Source organism: Fonsecaea nubica (assembly GCF_001646965.1).
Source record: "Fonsecaea nubica strain CBS 269.64 chromosome Unknown Scaff5, whole genome shotgun sequence".
NCBI classification, from domain to species: domain Eukaryota; kingdom Fungi; phylum Ascomycota; class Eurotiomycetes; order Chaetothyriales; family Herpotrichiellaceae; genus Fonsecaea; species Fonsecaea nubica.
In genome coordinates, this window is record NW_019173678.1 from 83,178 (window position 1) to 98,814 (window position 15,637).

The 15,637-nt window shown below is 52.8% G+C and overlaps 6 protein-coding genes across 6 annotated transcripts; 3 read left to right on the top strand and 3 right to left on the bottom strand.

Annotated features, from left to right (window-relative positions):
• Positions 1 to 251: 251 nt before the first annotated feature.
• Positions 252 to 1,328, bottom strand: AYO20_01204 (hypothetical protein; the record flags this gene model as incomplete). The annotated part of the gene is made up of 2 exons (XM_022639510.1): positions 252 to 914; positions 1,008 to 1,328. The coding sequence occupies 2 exons, from the start codon at positions 1,326 to 1,328 to the stop codon at positions 252 to 254; spliced, it is 984 nt and encodes a 327-aa protein (XP_022504346.1).
• A 294-nt stretch (positions 1,329 to 1,622) lies between these two features.
• Positions 1,623 to 5,699, top strand: AYO20_01205 (hypothetical protein; the record flags this gene model as incomplete). The annotated part of the gene is made up of 2 exons (XM_022639511.1): positions 1,623 to 1,702; positions 2,528 to 5,699. The coding sequence occupies 2 exons, from the start codon at positions 1,623 to 1,625 to the stop codon at positions 5,697 to 5,699; spliced, it is 3,252 nt and encodes a 1,083-aa protein (XP_022504347.1).
• A 675-nt stretch (positions 5,700 to 6,374) lies between these two features.
• Positions 6,375 to 7,362, bottom strand: AYO20_01206 (hypothetical protein; the record flags this gene model as incomplete). The annotated part of the gene is made up of 2 exons (XM_022639512.1): positions 6,375 to 7,009; positions 7,104 to 7,362. The coding sequence occupies 2 exons, from the start codon at positions 7,360 to 7,362 to the stop codon at positions 6,375 to 6,377; spliced, it is 894 nt and encodes a 297-aa protein (XP_022504348.1).
• Positions 7,363 to 8,088: 726 nt separating this feature from the next.
• AYO20_01207 (hypothetical protein) lies at positions 8,089 to 8,877 on the top strand (the record flags this gene model as incomplete). The annotated part of the gene is made up of 1 exon (XM_022639513.1): positions 8,089 to 8,877. The coding sequence occupies one exon, from the start codon at positions 8,089 to 8,091 to the stop codon at positions 8,875 to 8,877; it is 789 nt and encodes a 262-aa protein (XP_022504349.1).
• A 571-nt stretch (positions 8,878 to 9,448) lies between these two features.
• Positions 9,449 to 11,374, bottom strand: AYO20_01208 (hypothetical protein; the record flags this gene model as incomplete). The annotated part of the gene is made up of 2 exons (XM_022639514.1): positions 9,449 to 11,132; positions 11,226 to 11,374. The coding sequence occupies 2 exons, from the start codon at positions 11,372 to 11,374 to the stop codon at positions 9,449 to 9,451; spliced, it is 1,833 nt and encodes a 610-aa protein (XP_022504350.1).
• Positions 11,375 to 11,912: 538 nt separating this feature from the next.
• Positions 11,913 to 13,236, top strand: AYO20_01209 (hypothetical protein; the record flags this gene model as incomplete). Its single annotated transcript, XM_022639515.1, has 4 exons — positions 11,913 to 12,156; positions 12,211 to 12,221; positions 12,310 to 12,713; positions 12,765 to 13,236. 4 exons carry the CDS (start codon positions 11,913 to 11,915, stop codon positions 13,234 to 13,236), a joined length of 1,131 nt encoding a protein of 376 aa, XP_022504351.1.
• Positions 13,237 to 15,637: the final 2,401 nt, after the last annotated feature.

Consider the following 15,637-nt stretch of genomic DNA (forward strand, 5'->3'; position numbering starts at 1 on the left):
TAACCGTTGTTTTTAATGGATGCTTTGCTTCCAAGAGCAAATGCTTTAGAGCCCTGACGATTTGTCGCGGCCATCCTCCTGACTATATTATCAATCCGAGACTATCGCAAGCCATGCATATCCGCCTCATCAAGACGAGCACAAGATCTCTCTTCTCGGGGCCCAAAATAGAGCCGTCGTTGAGCATCCGACTAGCCGAATCAATCGCGATCTCCCAGCTCTCAACCGCTTCGAAAAGATACTGAATTCCTTCAGAACTTCGCCTTCAGCCAGCCCACCAGCGCCTCGCCAAACTCCTTGGGCTTGTCCAAATGAGCCCAATGGCCCGAATCAACCACGACCTGCGTGCTGTCTGGGATCAAACCGGCATCCAGACTCCCCTGGAGCAACTCAGGCCTGCAGACCATGTCCCTCTTGCCACCCCAGAACAAAAACGGGCACTTGACGGGGATGTTCTCCTTGGGGATGTTGGCCTCAGCTTTGTGCTGCACGCCAAACACCATGGCTCGGTAGTAATTGAGCGGGGCGTCGAAGCCTCCTTCCTTCATGGAGGCGATCCACTTCTGCTTGCGCTCCTCGGTCGCGTAGGCCATCGTGGGCTGTCTCTTGTCGGCCAGAACAAAGTTTCTCAACCCATCGGGGTAACACAGCGTCTCGAGCCAGGTCTCGGGCTCGCCGTGTGCGACGTCCCACATGGCGTCCAGGTGCCCGTCCAGGACCTGTGCACCGTCGTCGGCCGTGAAGAGCTTCCAGTACCAGTGGGTGCCGTAGCCGAAGATACTCTTGGTCAGTTCGAGGACGTTGTCGAGATTGAATGGTTCCGGTGACGGAGGCATATAGGCCACGTTCAGAAGAATGAGGCCGCACACACGGTCAGGGTGGAAATTGTAGAAGCGTTGTGCGACGGCGGCGCCCTGTTGAACACGATTCATGAGCGTCAGAATCGAGGAAAGTGAATGACGAGAAATGTTCGGTTGGCAGATCAGGGCATTGCAGGGAATACTTACCCAGTCATGACCGACGGAAATGACCTTGTCGAGACCCTCCTTGTCCACGATCTCCTTGAGGTCTTGGGTCATCAGCTGCATATTGTACGACTCCTTGTCCGTGGGCTTGGAGGTGCCATTGTAGCCCAAGCAGTCTACAGCAATCACACCGTACCCATTGGGGAGCAAATAGTCTCGGATCGCGTCCTCATAGGTATCAGGGGCGTCTGGGAAACCATGGATCAAGAGCAATGTAGGGCGACCATCCTTTGCGGGGCTGGTGTAGTAGGTATAGGTGAAGCCCCGTGTGACCTTGAGCGTTTTCTTCTCCAGCAGGTCCATTATGAGGGGGACAAAGTTGGTATCCTTCTGATGGTGATACAAAAGGGAGGTTCAGTGAGGGGTCGGAGGGCGGTAGTTCTTATTCACCCATTGAAAGAGGGACGAGGCTCTTGACTTATATAGCACGAGTCAGCGCCGCGCCGAGGTTTTAAGACATCAGTTAGAACGGCCATGCCCCTCGCGAATAGCAGCGACAATAAGCCAACGCGCGTAAGCAAACAAAGTGCTGGTAAGACTTTTTGGTCGGCCAATCCGGTATTGTGGGGGAGTTGAAAGTCTGTATACGACGCAGCCATGAACCAATCACTGTCGAGTTTCCCGAAGGTGCTTGCGCTGTTCCCGATACAGTGCAACCACTATCTGCATTTCTCGTTGTAGGTGCACTATCCTTGAGGATTGGAACTTCCACGCCGCTCTTTTCTCGCTGTTTAGCATCCCGCGTATCCCACATAGATGGTTTTCCTTGAAAGAGAAGGCGGACAAAGGTTGGTATTGAAGCGTCGTCCATGACTGTGACTCATTGACAATATGAGCAGGTTATTCGTCGGCTGAGGACGAAATGGCCCGCTTGTAGGATCCATGCTAAGACACAGGCAGCCATGAGCTGAGAAATCAACCTCACCGCAACTGGAACATGGTGTGAGTATCATGGAGTATCGAAGCAGGAACTGTTGAGTCTGCGATATCAAATCCGCGTATCTCGTATTGGCAGGTGGGGAAATAGCACGTGATATCGTGGTTCATGACGAGATCCTATTGGCTGAGATCTGGCCACTGAAATCCATCAAACTGTTAGGAGGAATTTCCAATGCGGAGTGATTTTCTCTCTCCAGAAATGTCCATCTCAATCCCATGAAATGTGCTTGTATCCCTCTTGGTAGCTTTTCCACGATCATCATTGAGATTGTTCTCGTCAGACACATGTTGCAAAGATGAAGGGATCAATCTCCCGTTATGTGGGCTCGGTGTGCACTGGTATGAACTCGCTGCTCTCTCCTTTCCCAATGGAAATGTTCTAATGTCCCTCCCAAGCAGAACCTGCACCCGCGCGGTTTGCAATGCATTGTCCACCCCATTCATGATATTTCCTCCCCGTGTTCGATTCCCACACATGGGCTAGCCTTTCGAACCTCCAAACAGCTTACAAAAGCCATATGCATTCGGCCTTCCAAATGCTCTTCAGCACGACTCCTGCACAGCGGACCGGAGGACGCCAGCCATGTCTCGTCGGTGGCTTCTGGCAGGGATGGCGACGACAGTACTGAAGATGATCCTGACCCGCTTTCCACAGCGCAGGGAGCGAAAATTGTCAAGGCACGCAAACCATTTCGCATCAGTATTCCGAAAGTGAATCTCGAATCCGCTTTAGAGACGATGAGGCTCGCTCACACGCACGGGCTCACGCTCGATGAAGTCGTTCTCAAACCGTCCCCACAACAGACCAACTCTACGGTTCCTGCAGTTCCATTGAAAAGTGATGAAAGACTCGGTTCCAAGATGAAGAATAATCTTGAGCTAGCAAGACAGCAAGGCAAGATGAAGGAGACTCTTCGATCGAGGCAGGCATTACCTCTGATGGCTGAGGGGACGCCGCAAGCGCTGCTGAAAGCGGTTGAAGACAATGATGTGGTGATTGTCTTGGCCAAAACAGGGTCTGGGAAGACCACGCAGGTCCCTCAGATCATTCTCGATGACAGAATAATGTCTAGAAAAGGCCCTTGTACAAACATTGTTTGCACCCAACCCCGGCGGATGGCGGCGACCTCTGTGGCTCACAGAGTGGCTCATGAGCGCCATGATACCATGAGAAATAGCGTTGGCTACCACATTCGCAACGATAACTGGTCTCCGAGTCCATTTGGTAGCATAACATATTGTACGACAGGGATCCTACTCAATCGCCTCATAGCCAATCCACAAGCAACCTTGTCATCCCATTCACACATCATTGTTGACGAGGTCCACGAACGCGATATCCAGATCGATCTTGTCCTCTCACTCCTGCGAAAGACTATCCGGGCTAGAAAGGTGGCACAGGAGAGCTTCCCCAAGGTCATCCTAATGAGTGCTACTATCGACCCGACGACCTTTGTCGACTATTTCAAGCAACCTGCCGAGGACGGTACTACGCTCAAAGTCGATAGCCTTGACGTAGAAGGCAGGCGTGCGTATGTCGAAGCCCACTATCTGCCTGAAATCCTCTCAGAATTGTCTCAAGAGGGGGACCTACATCCCTCTATACGCCAATTGATCCAGGGTGGTCACAAGCAATCCAGCGCACAACACATTGAACATGAGCTGCATTTTTCTGCCAGGCAAACGAAGCTGGCATCATCGCATTCAGGTGCACTTAGTTCTGACGAGGTATTGCCGCTGCCAGGTGCTCCTTATGAGATTGACTCTCCTGGATTCACCGGTCCAATGCGCGTGGGCCTAGCTGTCTCCGTTATAGTCCATATCGCGAAGACCAAGCCTGATGGCGATGTATTGGTGTTCTTTCCGGGTTCAACAGACATGGAAAAAGTCGAGCTTCTTCTGACTAGTGGCCGCTTTGCCTGCCTGGGACTTGACTTCCAAGATCCGAATAAGTTCCGCTTATTCAAACTTCACTCTCGGCGCCGGGAAACGAATGATCAGGTCTTTGAACCTGTTCCAGAAGGCTGTCGGAGAATCATCTTGACGACGAATATTGCAGAGACCTCGATCACACTACCAGACGTCGTCTATGTTATCGACACTGGTAAGGAGCGGAACAGTCTCTTTGACCCTTCGACCCTGGCTCGGAGCCTGCCGTATGCTTGGATCAGCAAGACCAGCTCAATTCAAAGACGCGGTCGTGCTGGACGGGTTCGAAACGGTCATTATTATGCTCTGTTCTCCAAGGAACGCCATGACTCGCTTCGACCAATGCAACGTCCCAAGATCGAGCAGTCCGATCTTGCGGAATTGGCGTTACAGTTTAAAGCTTTCCCCCAAACCGTCGATGCCGAGAGTCTCCTCCTCGACACCATAGATCCACCCGCACCGGAATCAGTTGCGAGCGCCGTCAGACAGTTGCAGAGTCTAGGCGCGTTGACTGATAAAGGGGATATCACAGACCTAGGCAGATTATTGTGGCGCTTGGGGGTCCATCCAGCACTTGGAAAAGGCGTTCTCTTGGGATCACTGTTCGGATGTCTGGAGCCTATGCTGATTATTGCCTGTCACGATCCTGAAGCTCCGCTGGTATCCAATCTAGAACTGAGTATCGACAAACTCAGAGCCGAGAAACAAAAATATCTCCCAGAGTTCGAGACTGACTTTGCTTGGATCATCGAGGCCTTCAAAGAGTACCATGAAGCCAGCCTGGCCGGCGATGAAAACCTCATGCAGGAGTTACGCGACACGAAGTATATCCGCCACCGCTCTTACCAGGATATGATGATGACAAGCAAAGGGATTCACGAAGCTCTGGCGGAAGTTGGATTTGTCTCACCTCCACAGCCAGGCAGAACCCTTTTCGAATCGCTTCCTCACTCTTTAAATGTCAACAGCAACAATATGGTTCTTGTCAAGGCTCTGCTAATCAATACTGTCAGTGCTGAACTAGCCGCCTGGCGAGGTGCGACTAGTTTCAAAGGCCGACAATATGGTTGGTCGACTGACAGTCGCGATCTCAAAGGCATGATATCGAAACACGGGGTGAATGAGGCAACCAATCGGCGGGACCGACGCAAGAAGAAACATTACCGTAGCCACGGTCGCCTGATGGCATATACATGGAAACAAGCAGGGCTCGATGGACCCGACGATGTCGTGTGGCTCGAACAGGGTTCCATGGTGACACCGCTCATGGCCATCTTGTTCTGTCGGAGTCTCAAGCTGCAAAAGGATCAGGTACTGGAACTCAATGAGTGGCTTCGGCTCCGTATCTTGACACCTGACGATGTTCCGCCAGAGATTTCGGAGCAAGCGGCGGCTATTTTGGTGGAATTGAGGAAAACGGTTGATCGATTCATCAATCTCGCATGGCTAGAGCTTGAAAAGCTGGATCGGCCTCGAAGGCAACGCGACTCTGAGAGTCAAGGGCAGGCTACCACGTCTAGTGGCTTGGGTCTCGAGCTGAGAAATGTTATGGTCGAAGCAGTCGTGAAAATGCTTGATGCCGATGAGGCGTATTGGAAGGAGTGGCGTGAACGGCGTCGAGTGGACATTGCTTTGGATGTCGAACAGCGCCAGAGGGAGCAAGAAGAGGCAGATGCAGAAGCGACTGAGACGCAGGAGATGGACTGGGGATCTGAGGAAGAGCAAGAGGAAAAGCTCAAGCCTGACGCCGAGGGCCGCTCCAAGTACACTGCTGGTGTCCCAGGATACGAAAGGGCATCGGCATGACCCCTGATCCGGCGAGGTATATAAGTTCCGCGTTTTCAGAGAGGATTGTCCTGGAAGTGTATATTCGAGCACATTGTACAAAAAGTGAACTGGACCATGGCTATGGCTATGGTATGGCTATGGCTATTTGTAAAAAGAGGAAACGCGAAAAAATAGTGTACAACAAAATAGAGGGCTACTGTACATACATGTGTACATAAATATACAGATAGATCGTCCAACGAGGATCGCGAAAGAGTATTCTTCCTCGTCTGTACAGCGAGAGTATAGCATCAGCATCGATTGGCGACTCGTTGCTCTCTCATAGCAGTGGCAATTCTACGAGATATAATAGCACGTTACATCCCCTTCCAAGTGGAGCAACATACACATGTGCTGTGGTGACCTGCTTCGACAGGTTTGTACTGCCACGAGCGGCCTCCTTCGTCTGTAGATAAACGGGATCACGTCACCACTGTGGCGCCTCGGAACGGGCGGCGAAAAGAGCATGGCAGGTCTGAGTTGTGTTCCCCCGCGGGCTTGAGAAGTGCGAGGGTACACAGATCCGCAACCGGTTCCGGGTTTCCAGGTGTATGGAGAGGGCCTTTGGTGTCGACGCACCTTTACTGTCTCGTCGGGACGCATTGAGTCGAGTTCACGCCCCGAGGACACGGGCTCAAATCGAGCTTTGGGCATTCAAACCTCCTTCCGTTTCAGCTTGTGCAGTTGGAACAGCCAGGTCATGTACCGATCAAAGACGGTAGTCCAGGTGTAGCCGCCGGAGACAAAGTACACCAGCCAGCTTTTGTTGCCCTCCCAGATCCAGTTCCTCCTGGCGTCCCCCAACAGCCAAGTCCAGGGCCACGGCCCGGCGCCGGGGAGGACCTGCTTGACGACACTATCGGCATATGCTGCCGCGGGCATGGCGCCCTCCTGCGAATGGCCTTGGCGTCTGATGTAGTTGTCCTCGAGAGGGGCGTACAGGCTGTCCTCGGGCAAGACGCGCTTGACGTGAGAGTTGATGCGAGACTTGACACCTCCCGTGACGACGGTGATGACCTTGACGTCGAACGGGGCGAGCTCGACGCGCAACGTGTTGGCGTAGGCGTGCAGCGCCGCTTTCGAGGCGTTGTACACACCGCCAAAGACGTAGGGGATGACCCCGGCCAAGCTGCCGACCATGACGATCGTCCCGTGGGACTTGATGAGCAGCGGCGAGAAGACCTGGCACATGCGCATGATGGCGAAGACATTGACGTCGAAGATTCTTCTGGCCTCGTCGATCTTGACGTCCAGCGCGGGCATCACGTACGAGATCCCGGCATTGTTGACTGTACGTACAAACGATATTTTGGTCAGTTTCGAGAGTCCTTTTTTTGGTTTTGTTTTTAAGCCAAACAAGGTCTCCAGGTCAGGGCGTCTCACCGAGGTAGTCAAGACCACGGCCATCGGTCAATTCTTCGACGCTTTGGAAGCAGGAGAGTATGGAGGAGTCGTCGTCGACCACCAACGGTAAAGTCTCAATACCCTTCTCCGACAGGTCGACGATTTGGCCAGTGGTTCGAGCCGTGGCGAAGACTCGGAGTCCTCGAGCGTGGAAGGCCAGAGCAAGAGCGTGGCCGATGCCGCCAGGACTGCAGCCAGTGATGAGGACTGACTTGCGGTGGTCGGTGGTGATGGCCATGACCGCGACCCGGGTTTGGATTGGCAGACGGAGAGGAATGTATTGTATTGTATTGACGAGAAGCTACTGGTGCTGTGGGAGGAAGTGGAAGCTCGGCGGCGGCAGTCCAGTTGTCCACTGAGAGGTGATTGATTGATTGTAGTCCTCGAACCATCATCCTCGTCTCTTCCCTTCGTCATTGCCCCGCATCAGTGGGGGCCACCCAGGGGCTAGTGACTGCGCTGCTTTGTATGGCGGCGGCATGGTGGCCAGCCCTTCGCTTCTCACCAAGCTTCTGAGCATCTTGCTATTAGGTAGCTACCTGCAGTAGGCAAGTAGCCAGTGGTAGCGTACGGAGAGTAAGGCCCCAAAGATAGAGATCTACAGGGACAAGCACCAAGTTATTATTACTTAGTGACAATATCTGGTCTGGCGGCATTCGGGGCCTTGTTGAACGTCCACCCCTCCATCACCTGCTTGTCCGCAGTTCGACGGCAAGCCATAAGCACGGCCACCCTTCTTCCATTCTCCTTCAGCCCCTCTGCTTCTGAATATTGCTCAAAGACACTCTGAGAAACAGAAGAAGCGATTCACTCACTCGTTCGACTGACTGTCGTCTAGATTCTGCCTACCAGTCCACTCTGGCGGTCTTGTAACACTCATTGATCTGCCTCAGCCTGAGCGACTTCTCTAGTACTCGTACCTCTTAGAAGCACCACAACCCAATCCTCCCACCACAGACCGATCATGTCCGCAGAAGTGAAGACCACGGCGTCTCCGGACCAGAAATGGCTCGACAGCTTCATCTCTCTGCTCTCCCGCTCCTACCTGACCACTCCCCTCACCACCGCCTTCATCACCGAGATTGACAACACCAGCCCCTCGGCAGACGTCTCTCAGGTGATGACCCCGGAACGTCTCACCAAGCACTTCACGCTGGGTATCACGGCTGCGGCCAAATCTAATGTTGTCCTGATCGAGTCGGGCGATTTCACGGCCGCCGCCCTCTTCGAACCCCCCGATTTCTGCGGCATCCCCCCTTCGCAGGCCCGGCGGAATCCAGGTCCCATACTGCAAGAGTGGCGGAGCACGGCTCGCAGGTTGAAGGCCAAATATCTCTCCATCCCTGACCAGGGGGAGCACAGCTACGACCAACCCGCAGCGCCCTCGCAGTCCTCGGGAGCTCCCTCCGAGGACCCATACCCGGCCGACTTCAACAAGGACACGGACTTTGAGACCCGCCCATTCTATCACCTGGCTATGATTGCGAGGGATCCCGACGCCCCACCCGACAAGAGCAACAAGGCCTTCAAGGCCTGCATGGACTATTTTCTGAAAAGGGCAAGGGACGAGGGGGTGCCGGTCTGGTTGGAGACGGCCAGCGAGAGCGCCATGAAGGAATATGAGAGTCTGGGGTTCAGGGTGTGCGAGGAGGTGGTCATTGGGAAGGGGAGGGTCAACGAGAAAGGCTGGCCGACAGAGGGTGGCAAAGGCGTGATGACTTGGGCCATGATCTGGGATGAACACTTGAGTTGAAAATCGGACCACGACATCACTGCCTGGCTGCTCACTCAGCGTTTGTGTAGCTAGCCTGGTTCATGACGAAGCTGGACATGAAATGGATCTATATTATATATACTGGCACATGTTGCATCCATCGCATATGGAAATGTGCTGTTCGTGCATGGCTTGTATTTGCGTCGATGGCGCGAAATAGAGTCTGCTAGGAAATTTTGACTCCTGTTTCCTAGCTAGACCTCTAGGCAAGACATGTGGTCACATTTTCCGTGTGTTGACTTGGAGGGGCGACATGCGAGGCTTGAGCAATGCTGGCGAATGGAAACGTATATGGGCGGCATGTCTTTTCGTCTGTTCCTCTGTCGGAATGATTCGAAGACAATGAAGAATACAATGTCGCATGTTCCGATGTGTCGACCATGATACCCCAGGTCCAAGGTGGGCGTGAGGACGGTATGAGATATCCATGTGAATGTAGTCTGGCGCATGGGACCTTGGAAGAGAGCCCTTTTTGGTCTTCTGGCTCGCGCGGTTCTGACCTTCGCCTCGTATAAAGAAACGCAGGCGCTCACGCTTCGACACCAGTGGTTTATTTACAATGGACCTTCCAGTTCTCGGCGACCCACTTGGCGATCAAGGTCGTCAGATTCTCTCCAGGCATGTACTGGTCCACATCATCGTCCGAGTACTCGAGCCCCAAGAACCGGAAGGCCAAGATGATCCACGGCTCGATGAATTCGTTGAAGACAACATCTACGACGACGTCCTCGTCCGTGTCGAGGTTGATGGTGTCTGGCTGCGGGTTGATGGTTGATTGGATGCAGTTAGGGACTTGGTAGAAGGATATCGGGGTGTGAATTGTGTCGTCACCATCGTCGCCCAAGTCGTCATGCGTGGTGTAGCCTGGAGTTAGACTGTCGCCATCATCGTCCGAGAGCAACATCTGCGAATGATGGTACCTGTTTCCGGAAGAGAGGACGATGTCTTCTTTGACACTTATTTGTTCGGGTGGAGCCAGTTTCCACATGGCGAAGGATGGGTCGACACTCTCAAAGATTGGACCTCCGCGGTTCAGCATGTTGATGAGATGTTTGGCTTTGCTGTATGGCACGTCTTTGATATAGTGGAATCCGCTGGTGAACGGACAGATAATATAGGTTGAATCCTTTGTAAAAGCTCCCTTGAAGATGTCAAATCGAATTGCTCCTGTGTTAGATATGACGAGGCGCGGCCGATCGTCTCGCCTGACATCGCTGACAACGCCAGGAAAGACTTCATGCTCCAGCCACGAGAAGATGCTATCATCGCTTGGATAAGGCGCGCGGCTCATCCACAGATCTTTGGGAGCACAGCCAAATGTTTGATCTAGATCAAGCGCTTGACGAGCTTCGCCGATTGCTTCTGTAATGTTTCGCCCCCTCTCGGAATGAAATGTTGATTCATTGTGGCCTGAATGGTGGTATAATGAGTAAAGATTGTTGTCGATGTATCTCCTGAAGAAGGTGGGATTCTCAGTGGTAGAGCGGCTGCTGTTCGTGGAGAGGCCGTCGATCGACTGGAAGCCAATAGTCTCCATGAAGCGGCCACTCGCAAGGCCGTAAGACTTGCTGTCAAACTTGCGATAGTCCCGGATATGGTAGTGGCCGCCAAAAAACTGGATAGGGGTATCCCACTGGACTGAACGGATAGCCTTGTAGATGATCTCAAATTCCTCGGACCGTATGGCAGCGTGACCAATAACAACAAACAAGTCAACGTCCCGATCACGAATGGCCTCTTGGAACCAGGGCTCTTGAACGGTCTGCTCGACTCGCTGGACGACCGTGTTATTGTAGTTTCGGTCGAAATTGTAGAGAAAGCCGAAGCTCACGATACGAATGCCTTGATTCTTGGTAGTGAACTTCTTGTACCTTTGCGCAAGGGGGACTAGTTGCTCCGTATTTGGATCAATGATGTCCAGGTTAGAAGCAAGATAGCTGTCAAAATACGCCGGGGCAGTGATGAGATATTCATTTTCGGACGAATTCTTCTGGTAGAGTTCGTGGTTGCCGGAGCAGATGATATCCATGTGCTGCGCGCGAAAGATGTCGAAAGTGAAGAGACCTTTGGGCTCTGATGCGTCATAGAGGCCATTGCCCTCGATGCGATCTCCCGTATCGACGATCAATAAGTCAAGGCCTTCCGCATCCAGCTTCTCCCTCAACCGTGCCGCGAAATCGACATAATCGCCCCAGTCCGCGCTAAAAGATGGTTCCAGTAAGTGGCCGGCATGCCTAAGGAGAAGCAGTTAGCTTATGCTATCAACACCACAGTAGGAGCCTTGGCCCTTTTTGGACACAATTCGGTGCTAAGAGACGGTAGCCTACCAGCCATGGGTGTCCGTTGTGTGCAGGAAGTTGAGCTGCCCAAACCGCAAATCCCTGAGAGGAGATGCAAACGCCTCAGGGGCTGAAGGCTGCTTTGAGAGAGAGGACTCTACCAGAAATGCCAAAGTCACCGCGATGTAGATAAACATTCTGGAGACATCGACCACAAGGACTAAACCTTTCAATACCCAAAACTTCCAATGAAAAGTCACTGCGGCGGTTGGTCTGGATGATACTGGGTCTCTCGCGAGGGTGTAACGGTACGATGGTTCAATGAGCTCCTGGTATGTGGTATGAGGTAGCACAAATTGACTGGTGGTTCAATCGCTGACAATTGCTTTACGAGTACGAGTCTTGGGGTGGCAGTGGGATGGCAGGATGACTAGGAGGTTATCAGCATGGCCATGACAACAATTCCCACAGCCTTGGTCACAACCACTCCAAACATGCCAAGGATTATGGATCTGAGCTAAGCCTTACCTAGCTGGCTGGCAAGTTGCCCCCTTGCCTTCGGTGATCGCAGCTTCCGTGTTGGGAACCCCAATCAATCCCGAGCTCCGTATTGCAGTCAGTCGGTTCTCAACTTCCAACAACTTTTTCTTTGGCCTTTGTTCACTTCAAGCCACTCTTTTCTGAACGGGACACAAGCACGTCGCTCAAGTCGACCTCGCCTCTCTACGGCCCACCATGTCTGTGTCCAGACTTTTCACGAACGCCTCGCGGCTGCTTTCACAGCGATCTGCCCTTTCCTCCTCAATACGTCCTTCCTTTCGCAGAGTCGCACCTAGATCCCTTCCTGCCATCCGAGGATATGCATCAGGGTCACAGCAGACGTTCACGGTCCGTGATGCGCTCAATGAAGCACTAGCAGAGGAGCTTGAGCAAGATGAAAAGGTGTTCATATTAGGAGAGGAAGTGGCTCAATATAATGGTGAGATCTGTGTCATTTAGGTACCAGATTCCAATGCTGACCGGTGATTTTTAGGCGCATATAAAGTAAGGGCCATCAGAGGTCTGCAGCAGAGATGCTTGCGCTTGAGGGTCTCTGTCGCACTGTATCTCTTCGATGCTAACCATGTCCCAGGTCACCAAAGGACTTCTCGATCGCTTCGGCCCTAAACGAGTCATCGACACGCCTATCACAGAGTCAGGCTTCTGCGGTCTAGCTGTGGGTGCAGCTTTGGCTGGTCTACACCCCGTGTGCGAGTTCATGACGTTCAATTTCGCCATGCAGGCAATTGATCAGATCATCAACTCTGCAGCAAAAACCCATTACATGTCGGGTGGCATCCAACCCTGCCCAATTGTTTTCCGAGGCCCTAATGGTTTCGCCGCCGGAGTTGCTGCTCAACATTCGCAAGACTACTCAGCATGGTACGGAAGCATCCCTGGATTGAAAGTTGTCGCCCCATGGAGCGCCGAGGACGCAAAGGGACTGTTGAAAGCCGCCATCCGAGACCCGAACCCTGTGGTTGTTCTAGAGAACGAGTGAGTTTGGCAGCGTGAAGCAAGAAGAGAAGAAAACGCTGACAGGAGCAGACTGCTATACGGTCAGGCTTTCCCAATGAGCGCAGAGGCTCAAAAGAGCGACTTCGTTCTTCCCTTCGGCAAGGCGAAGATCGAACGGCCAGGCAAGGACTTGACCATCGTGACCCTTTCCCGATGCGTGGGCCTGTCGCTGGACGCCGCAGAACAGCTGAAAAAGAACTATGGTGTCGAAGCTGAGGTCATCAACCTGCGTTCAATCAAGCCCATGGATGTGGAGGCCATCATCAAGTCTGTCAAGAAAACGGGTGTTCTCATGGCGGTTGAATCCGGCTTCCCTGCCTTTGGAGTTGGTGCAGAGATCCTTGCCTTAGCGGTCGAATACGGATTCGACTACCTCCAGGCGCCCCCGGTTCGTGTTACTGGAGCGGAAGTGCCCACACCGTATGCGCAGAAATTGGAAGAGATGAGCTTCCCTCAGGTCGACACCATCACAAACTACGCAGCGAAGCTACTCAAGGTGTAATGGGACCTGGAATCGGGGACTGTTTTCAAGCCCAAAAGCGTTTCTGAATATATGTATTAGCGCCAGCGTCTTGTTCGTGTCAGGTGGAATCCGGGTCCCATGGTGCATCGGGTCGGCCGTGACAGGGCCAAGGGGGATTTTGAAGGTCCAGTTTTACATAGTTTATGAGTTGGGCAAAATAATGGCCATTGTATTGACACGGCGTCTCCTGGCTTCGCGAGCTGAAGCCTCCAGCGTTTGGATTTCTAGTGGTGTTCAGACACCTTAGCAGTTCCGCCATGCTTTGGACTCGTTGGTCGGCGGTCGGTGGGAACAGACAGCACCATCTACATACGTAGCGTCTTGGAAACTGAATGTACCTCGTGGTCATCGAAGAGTTTTGTTGATGGCCCTGGGACCAGATGCGCAACCGGTCCAGGCCCATCTGCCAGATTTTGCAATGACAAGTACCTGCGGTATGACCATAGACCTGCTGTCCTGCTGCCGGCTTTGGTCTGTGATTCCCCCTTTTGTGTTGAGGCGGAATTCTCAGATTCGGTCTACCACCAGTTGAGACGGGGACTAGGCGACAAAAGTCCAGTCCAGTCCAGCTCAGCCTATCTTCCATCCAATCGTCAAGTCCCATGTGCCCATTGTGGAGTATTTGACGTATGTTTCAGTGGTTGGTGGTGGTAGGACACCGTCGTCCAGGCTATCCAAAAATGGTCGAGGGGATCCAACTGCTTGGGTCGTCCTCTGGCACCTGTATGTACCATGTCGCTTAAGAGATGTGGCGGCCACATGGCATGTTGAGATGTCGATGCGGTCTGGATGCAAAGAAGAGCCCTGAAGAGGTGGTCTGATATCCCTTTGAGATGTCAACAAGGCTGTTTCTGTGACGGAATAAGTGGACGGGCTTTTGTTAGTGTTGGAGTCTGGACCGCAAGCGATTCACCTCCTCATGTTTCTCACTTGGGCTCCATCATGCCACCAAAGCAGACCATCTTGTCTGCACATCCCCCTTCCCGTCAGACCGTCTACCTACGCTCGCTTGTCGAGCCTACGTTTCCTTTTCCATGCATCTCACGCGTTCAACATTACCATATTTGACTCGATAGCGGACCCGGACCTGTTGACCACAAGTATGCCTGGCAAGCTGAATCAATCGGTGATACATACGTCTCCGCCCTCACGTCCGACTCCTTTGGGCTTGCTGCATGCTGCGCCTTTTCGGTGGGTTCCCAAGGTCGGCCTTTTGATTGGACAAAGCAGGACGAGGGAGAAAATATTGAAACACTATGGGAGACATGGATAAGCAAAGAGGCCCGAGCCGATCTCAGAAGCCAGTACCAGAGGCTCTTTTGCCAGTCTCGGTTGGAGCGACGGGCATCTGTTCCTCCCATCCTCCATCTTCTTGACCTTTGTCGAGATTAGCGACCTCGTTGCGATCTCCGATCAGATACAACCATGCGTCCTTCATCCATGCGCCATCTGTCCCGGATCCACACACATCTGCCAGACCCGGCGCGTGGTTGGGGATTCCTCGCAATCCTGTCGAGAGGTCCTTACACCATCACGCCAGCTCTACCCTGCTGTACCAGTACCAAACGATCTCCGCAGAAACTAACGACATACACAAACTAGTTGACATCCTGGCTCGCTGGTTCGGCTCTCGTTTCCACAGGTGGTTGATCCAATGACCATCCAGAAAACAACCGAACTCCTCGATGCGAACCCCCTCCGTCAACTCGGATACGATGTTGAGATGTTGTGCGCAAGCTTAGGACTGGAGGATTTCGCCGAATCTAACGCTGTTCCGATGGTTCACGTGGATCAGCTTGCTACTGTGTACATGCTTTCAGACGGTCTATTCATTGACACAAGTCATCCCAGAGAGCTGGCTGGGGCCCAGGAATGCATCAATAGGGCTGCATGGAGTTAGAAATCGCACAATCTCGATGATCTCCGAGAGGTGGAGATCCAAGGTCCGTGTCAGATGTCGATACTACCTTTATCAAAAGTATTGAGTACTTGCGGTGAGTTGCTCCATGCTCACGCTTCATATCCTCGATTGAAGAGCTCGGGAAGTAGCACCTCTTCCGGTCTTTTCTGTTACCTCGTTCTCCTGGTCTGTTCTGAGCTGGTTTCGACATCTGCGCCCTGCTCGGCGTGGCGTTGGGTACCGTTCCTTGTCATTCCACAGTTTAGTGCCCGCTGTCATTTTGCAATAACAACCAGGGAGCCCAACATCTAGAGGACCATGTGGCAGCCACCCTTTGTTGACATTCTCCCACCAGCTGTAGTCTCTACTGTCTCAGATCTTTAGGTTTATTCGCATCACCACCAAACCTCGACCTTTACCACTGCGATATGCTCAGCGTGCATGGGATTTGTGTCCATACTCCAAAATAGACAGCTACAA